Source organism: Anabas testudineus, chromosome 23 (assembly GCF_900324465.2).
Source record: "Anabas testudineus chromosome 23, fAnaTes1.2, whole genome shotgun sequence".
In the NCBI taxonomy this organism is placed as follows: Eukaryota; Metazoa; Chordata; class Actinopteri; order Anabantiformes; family Anabantidae; genus Anabas; species Anabas testudineus.
The window spans coordinates 2,563,065-2,577,780 of record NC_046631.1 but is presented as its reverse complement, the minus strand read 5'-3'; the positions used below and the strand labels follow the sequence as shown (position 1 = coordinate 2,577,780).

General features: G+C 38.8%; 1 protein-coding gene across 1 annotated transcript in view; it reads right to left on the bottom strand.

Annotated features, from left to right (window-relative positions):
- The window catches only part of nav3 (neuron navigator 3), a 247,766-nt gene extending 233,311 nt beyond the window's left edge, over nucleotides 1-14,455 (bottom strand). Inside the window, exon 1 of the mRNA XM_026363685.1 lies at nucleotides 14,372-14,455. Within this exon, the coding sequence (XP_026219470.1) occupies nucleotides 14,372-14,440 (69 nt within the window). The 5' untranslated portion in view covers nucleotides 14,441-14,455. The remainder of the gene's footprint in view (nucleotides 1-14,371) is intronic.
- Between the last annotated feature and the right edge of the window lie 261 nt (nucleotides 14,456-14,716).

The window sequence follows — 14,716 nt, the reverse complement described above, 5'->3', positions numbered from 1 at the left end:
TTTTGGTTCTACAAAGAACTGTTCCCATGGTTTCATAATTTCTCACAGTATTCTTAAAAGATCATTCATCTTCCACAATTCACCTGGTGTCTTACAAAAAGGTGTTACACTGTTGAACTCCCAGTGACACTTAATTAAGCTCACTTATTGATGTCACCCTGTCTGTGTTGTCAGCATAGTGCAGTGGTTTCCTTTAAAACTATTTGCTTTCCTCTCACATCTCTTTGAGAAGCAAGCGATCACTAAAATGCAGCCAGATGTTGTAATTGTCTGAGGTACCATTCTCGATTGACTGAGGCAAAACTGTACTCCTAGCCAACTGGCACACCATGTTAAAGGGAAGTGGTTCAATTCAGTCTGAATAACCAGGCTTTAGTGGTGGATGAACAGTGGTAGAGCTGTCTCCAAGGTTGCCAATGCACAGAGCAATTACTGTACACACAGCTGTTGCTGTGGAATACCTGTCAAAATCAGAAGATTTGTTAACCAGTAAAAGGAGCAGTTGTGTGTCCTCATCTTCAAGACCAAAAGTAGGGGTCCTATAGGTTTCATTATTCTCCCTTCATGTCTTTCCTTTTTTAAAACAAAAGGAAGTTAAATCCCAATGGTTCTTAACAAGAGAACAAAAGCAAAGGATGAAGTAAAGCTGAAAGGAAGGAGCCCCTAATGGCCAATAGAGGAATGCACTATCATAACAATCTTTGCACAACCTACATTAAATGGATCAAGTGAGGGAGGGACGCTTGAAAAAAATGTACACAAATAACCAACTGTAACTAATCACCAGTCAATGTACTCAGTGTGAGTAAAACCTTGTTTTTGTTTTATTGACAGTGACCAATGGATCCCTCAAAGAGATATGACATATAGAAACTGTCTTCCTTTACACATTATTTCTACCAGCAGCAGTAGACATGCTACTGTTGGGTGACGTCAAGTAGACGTACAAAGCCCGTCATGGTAACCCTCATATTTAGAAATTAGCGTGTTGTATATGGCTATTACTATTAAAGAACGTGCTGGAAGTCTAAATCAGTATTAACTGCAAAAAGGAAATTAAAAAACGAGAGATGAGATTCTAGGTAACTGAGGCCAGTCACTGAGAATTTGCTCACATTAAGCCAGTTGATTCTTACGTGATGTGTATGCAGTAGATACTTGTAAGTGGTTCAGTTAGATTTACATGATGTGTCAAATGTATTTGTGAGTTATTAGAATGTGCACAAAAAGGTTATTTTGAGTTAAAATGTAACAGAAATGAAAGAAAACAACACAGTCAGCTTAAGAAATAGCTGATGGTGATATGTGACTGGCCTTACGAACATTAAACAATAACTGCTGACAAAGAACGTCAAAGGCTATAGAAACATGTCCTGTAAACAGCTACAAAGCTACTGACTTTTCTGAGCAGGCTCACCGTTTTCCATTTGCCACGTTTTCCAAGTCCATTCTAAAATGTCAGTGAAGCAATTTCCAGTGTATTTACTCAGGAATGCTTAATTTTGAGAATGAAAAATGAAGTCAAGTACTATACTCTCTATAGCTGGTTATGGAAGAGTCAATACAGCAAGCGTGTTTTATTTGTTGTGCTGCAGAGATTTCTTTCACAACATCCAGCATTTACAGTATAGACAACAGATAAAAGCCAAATAAACACTTAGAACAGGTATCCTTAACAATAAATAACACACATTAAATCATGTGAAAGACCACCTTGTATTAAGTGATGCTGAAGTTGAGGCACCATGACCAGTTCACATGCCATCCACACACCATGACAATGATAAAGATGTAGAGAGGCAGCCAACAAGGTGCAGGGGCTAAATTAGAAAATCCATCAAATTAACAATTCTAGATGCAGCATCATGATCACCAAAAGATTACAATGGATCTCATTATATCTGCTATAAAATCAGAGGAGTACCTTTTCATGGTTTTCATGTTAACACAGTTCAAGTGATCTGACTATTTCACTTTTAGATAGCATTAGTTTTGTCTTGAACAAAAGACTGTATTTACTTCCAAGATGCAATTCTTCAGGAATGACATCTTAAATAAGTAGATATATAAAGTAAGCATGCCAAAGAAAATTACATGCTGGACAAGGTATTATTGCATTCAAATTTTACACCACCACTTGTATCCTGCTGAAATGAAATGTAAAGTGCAGCACATGGACACAATTCATATAAGTCTGAGTAGATAGGTGATGGAGAGTTTGTTACTTTTAAAGACTAGATAAGGAGGCCTAAGCAACTGCACATTGACTCAGATGTGGGTGATCTGAAAAATTCTATATAAAAGAAAAGAAAACCTAAACCTCATTAAGTTTAGAATCTTAAATTTAGTACACTGCCTGGTCAAAGAAACAGTCACCACGTGGATTTCACTAAGTAAACAGGTGAGAGCCATACACTCAATAATTCCTGCAGTGATGAATATGATTCAGTTGGAAACACAATGAGGTCAGTTGACTACATAAATGTATTAAATGAACAGGATTTTCCATGGATAACTTTTTTCTTCCCCAAGATGACAGGATTCATCAGTATCAAATTGTGGGAGAGTGATTCAGGGAGCATGACATAATTTTCACACATGGATTGGCCACCACGTTGTCCTCAATAAGAATGTTTGGGATGTGCTAAAGAAGATGACCCAAGCAGCAGTTCAATCCCATCATCAATAAAAGACTGGCAAGAAATAAATGCATCTCTGGATGGAAATGCATGTGGTGACATTGCATAGGTTTATCAAATGATGTAACTGCTCCAATTATTATTATTTTTTTGGACAGTCATGGTAGTTACTGGGGAAACCAATTTTACTCCTCAACAAGAAGAGCAGCAAAAAAGATGGGCCCAGATCCGGGGTCAGATTTGTCAAGAGTTGTTGAGCTTTTTTTCTGAAGGCCTCTGTTTTCTAGCAGAGATCTAGGTAGCATACTGTATCTATCTGACTTATGTCTCAGCGCTAGATGAAGATTACATCAAACCCTTATATCACTGTATGTCTTTCATGCCCTGAATCCCTCTCAGCTTTACGCATGTCTCAGTGAAAGTGAACAAAGAGACTAAGTCCTCTTCTTCACCCTAATCTCTCTAAAGCTCTACAGGAACCTCCCAAGAGAATCTTACGGTGACTGAATTTAAACTGAGTTACAAATCAGATCTGCAACGATCATTGACTCATTTACCAGATTTCTTAATCATTATAGAAATAAATTATTAAAACATTCGATGCTTTGCTTTGGCCCTTCCAAACAAAGAAACAATCCACAGCATCATCTTGTCAAACTGACTGGAACAGAACCTCATGATCCCTCAGGCAAGTCCCACAAATAAGACCAGAATTAGAGATGAGGAACACGGTTTTCTTCCAGGCAGCATGTTTATCTGAAGGGCCGGAGAGAGCATTTTCATCCAAGGCCAAGCTCTGGTCTTTGTGATCAGTCGGCCATGTTGCGGAGGAAATGCTTATTATGTGGTTGTGTGTAGGCCTTGTTTGTTGTGACCTTAACGGCTCTTCCCATGGCGCAATGGGGCTCCTTGAAATGAGAGGCATGACCACAGGAACCGCCCCAGGAAAGGAAAAAGGGAACCAAACATTGTCAAACTGTGCATTTTCTCCCATCTTCTGGCCGAGCCTATACAAACACTTTACCAATGTCACAGGATTTTGACACATATTACACTGAAAGTCTCCTACTTTCTGCCTATGTCTTAATCCTCTTTCATTTTTAGCCTGTCTTGTCCTCAGTATAGCTTTTTCTGCTGAACCACAAGATTTCTGTTTGCTTTTCTGTGTGCATGCTATCATGAAGCATTGCAATGACAAGGAGGCTTATGCAAGCTATTAGTCACACATATTACATGTAGATGTACAGTATGTGTACATATCTCTGTCAAATCTATACATGAACTCAAGACAGAACCCACACATGTTCTTCTTGCAAGCACACAGGCAATCATGGTTTGGAATAGAGGAGACACTTAAATAGCCCATTAGTTTGAGGGCAAGATGAGCAGTTCACACTGCTGCTGTATGAAGTGTGTGAACAGATGCAGAGAGCTTCAGGTGTGCAGCTTATTATAACTCCCAGTAGTTCGTCATAGACCAACAGCTCAGCCTTTCATGTAAACATATTAAATGTATCTATGTGAAAGCTAACAGGGCCAGTCTTCTAACTGACAGCCCTACTAACAATACAGTATATGTGACGTTGCACCATCGTGGTGGCTAGGTGTATCTGCTTTCAGACTAATTCTGTACCACATAAGAGAAAAAAATAGTCTCAAAACAACAAAGACATATTTTCTCCGGAAATGCAGCAACCCTGATGCTGAAAAAATATCATTACCTAAATTGTCATGACAAAAAAAGGGCCAAATTGAAAAAAAAAGCAGTGCTCTCATAACATCAGCAACAATCTTTGACTTAGACTTCTCACAATAAGTCACTCCAAGCAATATTAGAGCAGTTCTTCACCTGTCAGCCTGTCAAATGCTCACGATGCATCTTTACATTCCTCACACTTCAACATGTTTATTCAACATGTTTATTCAACATTCACATACATAGTTCAGCAGATGAGAGGGTGAAAAACAATTTGTTTCTCATGTCTCTGTAGCTAAGACATTCCCCAACAACAGAACATTATCTGTTGTTTAACCTGTTGAGTTTCCTTTGAAGACAGTATAACTTGCAGTATACAAACAACTGTGTGTGAATGAATATGCAGTGGGATTAGGTCACAGCTTAGATCCTTTAGAGAAATATAAAAGTAAGCCAACAACCATAAAAAGAAGGTCAGAAACAACTATGGTGCATCATAGCAGCTCTAATAAAACCTTTTTGGAAGTGATTTAAATGCTGACAAACATTTGAGAAGGTCAGCATCAGCAGTTTTCTGTAAGTTATATGTAATTAGTCACTGTTAATTAGACATGACTGAGAATGTTAGGGAGTGTGAGGATGTTTGGCACAGTGACACGTCTCTGCTGTAGTTATCTTACTGATTTAATGCAGCCATACTCACCACCTTCCACCCTCAGACATAATAAATCTACAGTAGAAGCTCTTGGCACCTCCTGCCTGAAGACGGGCCAAAGCTAATAATATTCAGTTACAGACATGGAACTGAAACACTGCAAATATACATACTGATGATTGTGTGTCCCATGAACATAAATATGAAAAGAAATTACCTAGCATGATACTAGTTGTTTTATAATGATGAAATCAAGTATAGCAGTAAGATACAATAATCTTGCAATAACAGGCCATGAGGAAATATTACACCCAGATTGCTTGACAATAATATCATTCATATCTTTTCCTTCTGTTTTGCAATTGTTAAAAGAAAGCAACACATGGGGCACCAGCTTTCTCTGTGTATGAGAGTATGAAATTAAAGAAAACAATTTTTCACAAATGAAAAGACTGATACTGTGCTAATGATTCTACATTATATTACTAGGAACACTATGTAGGAGCATTTCTAAATAATTATTTTAAAGCTGCGGAAGTAATTGTACGTAAGAGATAAATGTTTTTGTCTCATGTTTGTTTACTACTGTGAACTACTGATTCACTTTCAGGCCTCTTGTAGTGTGTTTACTCTTTGACTTTTTCCCTAAATAAATTCTGTTGGTATGGAAGTAAAGCATCAGCACAGTGACAATGCCAAAACATTTTTGAAGGTGGAACTTGAAGATAAAAGTAACTGTATTCAGCAGAGCAGATGAAACTGTAGTCAAACTACAGATTATGTGTGGGTGTCACTGCTCGTCTCTCAGTTCTGTCTTTATGAAGACGAGTCACTTTAATGGAATTCCATCAGTATGATCCCATTTGGAAGACAAACAACTGGCTCAGTTAATTTAGTTCAGTTCTCCTTGTAGGAAATCAGCAAATAATACATCACACAGACAAAGTGTGTTTAATAAGAGTGGAGAAAGTGATAAAGGTTTGATGAATTGCAGAATACAAGCGCTTTCTCAATCCATGTATACATTCAGCTGGCTAACCACTACGGAGCTAAATTACTCTCTAGAATTTACAAGTAGCGATCAGAGAAGGTAACCTGTATCATTTCATGTACATGACACCAGTGGAATAAATCCATCACTGATTCTGCGATCCATCGTGAGGCTGGTACAGGCCATCAGTTAGTGTATGACTGAGCGCCCATGTCTTTTAACTCTGCAAGCCCTGTGGTCCCTATGAGGAACCCAGCTGTGACAGTCCTGTTTTCTAGCATTACAGGTACAAGGTGAATTCCATGAATCCCAAACGTTGCTGCAAACACTCCAAAGCATTGGGATAACACAGCACAGCTCACCTGCCTCCAAGAATGTCAGGTAAACCCGCATAGTGACATAGTAGATATAAGCAAATCCATTTGGATGTTATCCAGACACACATGTATACAGGTGCACTCACACAGGCATTGTTATCGCTGACAGCTGGCTTCTTTCTGAGATCATATTCAGAACACAAGGGATACATCATTACATGCCAACATGCTGTGAATTGAGCATGAATAATGTATGAGACATCTACCATCAACATACAGTATGCATGCACCCATGCGCGTAGGCTGAGAACAATACCAACGCCACACAGTCTCAACACACTGCAGAGATACTTCAAGACAAAACTCATTGTGATGTCAAGTGTTTCTTATTGTGGCTCTAATGCTGCAACTGCTGTAAGTTCAGTTCCTGTCTGTGCCACAGTTGCTGAATATACAACAAGGCTACTTTAAGGCAAGTTCTGTATAAAACAAACCAAATGCTGTTCCAGGCTTTCATGTTGCCTGTGTTTCATGATTGTTCTAAAAATTGAAATTCATGCTATTTTGTGAACTACATACTGGACAGTGCAGATTTCAGGTCATGAGATGATTGCCATTTATACAGCTCACACTATCACTTACAAGGTAGATCCCTTATACACAGGGGATGAGGATAATGGGATTCCATTTGAACACCTAGCACCATGTTGTGGCCTTGTCTCCTTATACGACAAGGTGATATTTCACTATACAGGAGTGCAAAAGGAATGCCACAGTGGTTTATGGCAGACATAGACATGCACATACTCAAACATGCAGCATGTAGGTGTAGGCAATCCATCTGATTTCCCCATCTGACTGTAACTATGTCCAACATTGTGTGGTATAAGACAGGGTCCTGATAAATATAGTGCAGCCTGATCTCTGTGCCTGCCCAAGTAATGCTGAAATGCAAGTCAACAGGGATAGCAATCTAATCTCAGAAACATGCAGGATACAACAAGGAGAGCATGCCATTTACTAGACATCAGGGAATCACACTCCAGATGGGACCCTGGGATTTTTGAGATTACTGATGTGTGCTACTTGACTTGACCCTGTTGGGAGTTGTTTAAGTCATCAAAGTGGAATAGGGTAGCTGAGGATGATGGTGAGTCATTTCACTTTGATGGGCACACACATAAAGATGAATAATTGAGGCAGAGGCACAAAGGCAATAAGACTGCGCTGAAAGATAACATACGTCGAGAAACAACTAGTGTTCCTGTGGCCACTGATCTCCACCTCTGAGAAGGAAAACCTTCGGTGCAGAGCGTGGCAGCTATTGACTTGCTATAAAATAGGTGTATATTTCCACAGGTGAGAGTGATCCCAGCTCTGACTAAAGCTTGATTTGTGCTTGACTTCTGTGTTTAGTCTAGCCATAGCCTATGTAGGCTACATAAGTTGTGAGTATTTGCTCTTATGCACTGATGCATCTGTATAACTCTGCAATTACACCGCTAAACTCCTATGGCATTTCTATTGCACTGTGTTGAGCTTAACTACTGGACAGAATTTTTCCATGTACTACAAATAATCATGACTCCAATGCATGCTGAGTTATTAGTACCACCAGCACCAGCTGGTCCGACTCTCTCAGGTGATCAGCACTAACTGATTACTTTTGTATTCATACTCCTCGTCTTCACCTTTTCCCTTGCTAGTGTGTCATCCTCGCTTTCGTCAGTACCCTTTCTCCTTTGTAACTACTACAAACCATGGTTTGTAGTAGTTACAAAGGAGAAAGGGTTTCTTTTCGTTGTTTTTTTCTAAATAGTTATTTCTCATCTCGTTTTTGTCTGTTTGTTTCTAGCCTATTGTTATTTCCCTGCCTTGCAGTGGTTTTCTGTTCATAGTTCTTCCCTAAATTTATAGCTTCCTGCATTTGCAGTGATTTTGATTTTCCCTTTTTTGTTAGATTCTGGTAGATAGTTTTTTCCTGCATTTACAGGATTTTTGTTATTTTTTCATTTGATCATTGAAAAGACACACAGATTTGGCTCCTTTCTTTGTATTTTCTCTCTATCTTGTGCTGTGATTTTGAGTTTGAACATCTTTTTGTTAATACACATTCTTGCTGAAAGAATCGTTTGTCCCCATGTGTATCCACACCTGTGCACCCTTTGTTTGCTGTTTTTTAACAATGGCGTAGGGTATGCACAAATGAAGCAGGTGGGCTTGGCTACATTGTGATCCAACATTACAATGGTAGCTGAGAGAAAAAGTCAATGTAGATTTTAGCTGTATTGTTCAAGGCATCAACAGATCCAGAATGCATTTATGCATCCCTGCCATCGGTACATGATTAGTTATGATTTGTAAATGTTTTGGGCAAGAAGTCTTGATTTGGGATTTTATGTTTCTAATTTAAATTTCAAAGGTAGATTTTTACAGCAAGTTTCTGGTTTGCTGAGCAGACAAAAGATTTTTGAATTAAACTCTACAATACCACCAAGGTAACAAAAACATATTGCATAAGTGCAACATAGACAAATAATTGCTCCAAGCTGTGCTTGAGGAATGAACAACCAATTTGGCATTGAATATTTAGGCACATTAGTGTTCTAACCTCTAAAATATACACATAACTTTGCAGTTTATGTTTCATTTATGTAGGATTGAAGAGGTTTTGGTAACTTTGGGATCTTCTGTGGTACATTTAGCAACTAACAAGTTAAAAAAAAACTCTTTGTTTTAGCTTAGCTTTTAGCTTTAACTCCTCAGTTTTAATAAATATTAGACCAATCTGTAATCAGTAAGTATGTGACATTCAGAGATTCAGAACGCATGAAACAGCTGGCTGTAAGGACAAATGAGGACATGTGGCTTCTCTACCCGTATGTGACTGTGTGCCGACAAAGCTTTACCCAGTGCACGGGCTGTATACGCAGCTATTGTGACATGAGGTGCAGATGGAGCAGTTTCCTGCAAAGTCACAGGGTTCATTTGTCTCTCTGCCTGCACTTTAACACTCTCTCCAGACTTGCTTCTTCCACACCATTCCTTTCCTCTCAGTCTTCAGTGTGTCATTTTGTTCTCTGGCATCTTGTCTCAGTCTTCATCACTCTATTCCCCATACTTTCTCTGACCTGGACATCATCACTCTCATCACTTTGCCTCCAAGGCATCTTTCTGTGAATGCAACGCTTGTGACGCTGTCCTGTTTTGACATGTTTTCCCTCCAACTTAATTCAGTGGTCTCAACCCACTAATTCGTCATGGAATGGTCTACTCATACACAACCTTGAGCCAAATCTGTGTGTTTATGTGTATGTACAATACATAATGGTTGGGTTGGTAGAATTCTCAAAGGATGTCACCACATTATTACCAAGAGTTCTGACATATAGAGAGATTTGAATGCGGAAGTGTCAATCTACCAACAAATAATATTTTTAGCTACTACTTTCTATGTAAAACATAGTGTGGATGTTCTGCTGCACTAGGCAGTATTTTATCACACACACACATCAGCAGCCCTGACAGGCTGCTATGTTCATTACACACAACAAATAATGTTGTAGTACAGCAAAAAAGTAGAAAAGTATTTTCCACATTTGTGCTAAAGTTCCATGGTGTCCCTTCATTCTAGACAGTTCTATAATTTCCATTATTTTTACTAAGCTATGGTCAATTTAAGCAGCATATCATGAGTATGAGTCAGGTTATCCGCTGTAATAAAGGCTGTCTGTCTCAGTTACACTAACCTCTTTAAAAAATAATCCATCTTTCTCTTCTTATTCACAATTTTATCTTCCCTTTAAAGTGATCCTCCGGCAGCCACAGATTATAGTTTGAACCTCAGTCTGATTGATGCTTGATGCTATTCAGTGTGGAAAAAAATACAAATGGCATAAAAGTAGAGGGCAGCTGTTGGCTGTTTTGTTTGAGTGATAAGCACATTTTCTTGATGAAACAACTCTGCACTAGACCTGTACACTCATATTATCAACAGCATTAACAGACTATTTTGTCTTAAACAGCTTTCACAATCTGTTAACCTTGTAGCCACATTCAGTAACTTATCTTTTACTGGCTAGTCTTAGCAATTCATAACAGACTGGCTTACAAAACACATTTTAATTATTGAGCTTTATGATCTAATTGTTATTTATGTAATTTAATGACAGATACTTTGATGACTCCATTCCTGTAATTTGTAAAATAATTTAGTGTAGATATCCTGAATCAGAAAGCCAATGTTACAGTCCATATAGAGCACACAAAAGTTACAGTAGCAAAATGACCACCTGGGATTTTTAATGTTCTGTTTGTTTTGTTTTAAATTGTATTTATATTTTTCACTTTCATCTCTTTGAGCATTATTATTTGTAAGTGTGAGCTTAGAATTCAGACTGAATAGCACAGCAGCAAATATGGCACCAGACTTCTTGTCTTTTTTTTATTGGCCCTTTCTGTAGTAAAATTCTAGTTGTTAGCTCATTGCACAGACTGTAAGTACTTTAATGAGCCGCTGAAAATAGAGGTATACCAAATCATTCTGATAAATGACCTCCATTTCCCTTATGTTTGACTGGCGTTGTGGCTAGCCTATAGGAATCCACTTTCATGCTCTGCTCCTGCTGTTAATTGCAGTGATTGCTACTAGATGCACAATTATATTAAAGTTAATGTTATAATTGCAATGCAATTGCATTTAGGGCAGATGGGCAGACATGTCTCAGACATACAGTTTCATTAGAAACTGTATGTAATAGGTAGAGCAGTTGACTGCCAATCGCAGGATTGGTGGTTCGATTCCCAGCTGCCACGTCACATGCCAAAGTGTCCTTGGGCAAGATACTGAACCCCTAGAGTCAGGTCAGCTGCATAGCAGTGTGTGTGAATGGGTGAATGAGACGCAGTGTAAAGCACTTTGAGTACCAGCTAGGTAGAAAAGCGCTATATAAGTGCAGACCATTTACCATTTATATATTGGTCAAGCAATTCAACATTCATCACATGCTTTCATGATAATCTATAGCTTGCCAAACATGGCATTTCACAGTTCAGCACAGCATTGAGCACATCTGCATATAAACATAAGAGGTAAATTATTTAGTCAGCATATGCTATGTGTTATCACCACGTGCTACTGCAGCCTCTGTTCTGACATCAGCACAATTATATGATGCCATGCATCAAACCTCTGCAATACAATCCAATGCGGTATTAAATTATTCACATATCTTTCACCAGCTAGATCCCTGGACCTTGAAAACAGTCCATCACATATTAGAGTCCACAGTAGGGTAAGCCAGTTGATTCTTACAGAATTGAGCAGTAGCTCTCTCACTGTGAGCTAGCTCAGCTCAAGTGTGAAAACACTGCATATGCAAAACAACAGCTTTACAGGGATGTACTAATTGCAATAGTTTACATAAACTCAGTTAAAGGTTTACCAGACTGAGTGGCTGAAGAGAAGGCTTTCTGGAGATGCCTTAGCAACACAGCTGCTGCCCCTGCCCGACCATCTACAACCAATCGGTATATGTGAATTTTCCCTCGAGGTCAGGTGAACAGGGTGGTCATAATCAGTGCTTCCGCATTTACAGAGATGAAGACGAAAATGTAAGACCATCCATCAGGGAAAACACAGTATATAGGAGAGAAATTAAAAGGGAAAGGCGTGGGAGGAAAAGAAGAGCAGAGAGAGTAGGAGGAAAGAAAAAATAAAGACTCAGTTTGATATAAGGAGGAGTACTGGCCAAATACAGCTTTCTACTCCTCTGCTTGAAAACTTTTAGATTGTTAACTTCTGGATACTTGACACAAAGATCCTATATTAAGTTTTTGCTTGGGTAATCTTAAAAGGCATAGATTATAAATCACAGATAATAAAACACTGTTACAAATTTTCTTTGGTACCAGAGACTGGAAATGTAGATTTTTATATGAATTTGATCACTTGATTCACTTTGATCACTGAAGCACAAACTCAGAACAAAGTGAATCCTAAATGACCAATCAAACAGCTGAACACTGCCTAATCTGCCTACCAGCACCTCTGATGCTCTTATGCTAATATGTTATATATTGTTTTTTTTCATATGTACAAAACCTAAAAAATAAAATCAACAATTTCTCTGGTGCACATAAAATGGTTGTCAAAGTGCACCAAATCAATTCCCCTGCCAGATCAATATTTGATGGAACTCTTTGCTCAGTTCCAATCTCAGCCCGAAGGGAGGGTCCCTTTGTTTGTCCCATGTTACAGCCCAACAAACAACATGATGCTGGGGATATGCTACTTGATACACAAACACTGTTTTGAGAAATAAAAAGTGACACTGAACACAGGGTGAACATATCAAATCTAAGTGAACCCAGCTGGTGAATTACCTTCAGATTTTTGGTGTGGATATGCTACACAGTCACACATCTGTTCTTAGTTCTTATCTCTACAACAGAACTTTGTAATCATCCAGAATCTATCACAAATCCAGGAGCAGGAACACACTTCTTTCTTGTGCCTCCTCTAAAAGAATACAAAGTGTTGTTGCCTGGCAGCATAAGCTGCAACTCATCTCTATGTGGCTTTAAAGAGTAAAAACGAGCACTTCCAGATGGCACTCAGGTCTACAAGGAGAAGAAAATAATAAAGTACAATCATCTTTTTTATGAGATCCTAATAGTGCTACAAATGTCAAACCTGATATATTACTACGTATTTGCTGCGCTCAGATGTTCCCTAGGCTTCGCCTGGACAATCATTACGCTTATCAAAAGCACTTCATTAGAGGAATCAGGTCAGAAGCAGTGAGCAGGAGAGAGACTCTGTATCTAAATCTGTGTTTCATTCTGTGTATGTAATATGTTACTGTATATACAGTGGCAAGAAAAAGTATTTGAACACGTTATTATTTTAGGCACATTATATTGGTTAATACTCTTGACTTAGAAGAAAATCAGATCACGTTTTTCGACAAATGAATGCAGAAAACCATGAAATTCCAGGTTCACAACTTTTTCTTGCCACTGTATCTCAGTCTGTATACAGGGGACTATACTGAAATAGTTTTCCATTTATGCGTTCTTGTTCTTCTAGGCCTAATGAATAGACACCTTAGTCTACTCCTTTGTGAATGTTTTTGCATTCTGTGCACTCAAGTGTACTGTATATACTGCTCGCGGTGCTACTATGTGGTGTGCTAAACAAACTCTAGACCCAGGTCATTGCTTTTTATTGACCAGAAAGACAGAGGCTAGTGCTGTTATTCTTAAATCCCATATTCCATTCTGCAGACAGTGTTAGCTTGGCCTGATGCCTCAGTTCTCTCAATCGATGCAGCCAGTGTGGCCACAGATGAATCTGACCCCGTCGAGGTCACAGCACTGCTCTAAAGGTAAAAACTCAAAACTAGTCTCCATTAATCTTACCATATCTGATAATAATAATAATAATAATGTATTTTATTGATCTCCTTCGGGAAATCATTGGGTCGACATCAGCAGACTTAGTATAGTTGAACCCCTGAGCTTGGGGTTCATATAAAACTGCTCTATCAACTAAGGCACATACCACCTTCCCTAACTCTGAACAAAAGACCATTAGTGCACATTATATTGCTTAAGGGAAAGCTAATTATCTCATTTTAAGAGTATCCTTCCTATTCCCAGAGAGGTTATGCTAAATGCATCAAACAGTGTAAATATGTATTCCCAGGAGGGGACAGGAGCAGGCCCTGCCCACTGCCATACCACATGGGCCAAGATGAAAGACTTAAGGCACAAAGTTGAAACTCCACCCCCCCACCACTCTTGCCTTAATAAATAATAATAAATAGATATTACGAGATATGGAGCAAAAAAGCTACTGGTAATCCAACAACAGCAGCAATTGGACCAACATGCTCTCATTTTTGTAAAGGGAGCAGAAAACCAGCCAATAACCAAACTTGCATTGCTTGGCTTCAACCTTTAGTACAGTACATACAACTGGAAAACAGCAAAAGCAGTGCATACAGCAGAAGATAAAAGAGCATATTGAAGCACAATATGCACAAAAAAAAAAAAAAATGTTTTTCCTACCTTTTTCTGGTCCTCCAGTTTTTGACTTGTTGACTTCTTGCCATGTTTGCTGGCTTCCGGTACATCCATCCCTGGTCCAAATAAAGAATTACTCCAGAATAAAATCAGAGGAAACTAGCTGAAGAGGATCCAGATGGCTACAGTTTGCCAGTGCAGGCCTGTGTCCGGCTCACACCTTCACCCGGACACAGGCAATCCATGGCAGGTGGTGGTTTGTACAGTTAAAGTAAAATGTGTCTCTTAAGTGTAGTCAGCACTGGGAAGGGTGGAACAGGAATGCCAAAGAGGTTGCAAAAAGCTAGTGAAAGAGTGTCATTATGATGGCTGACTGAGGAAATACTGATG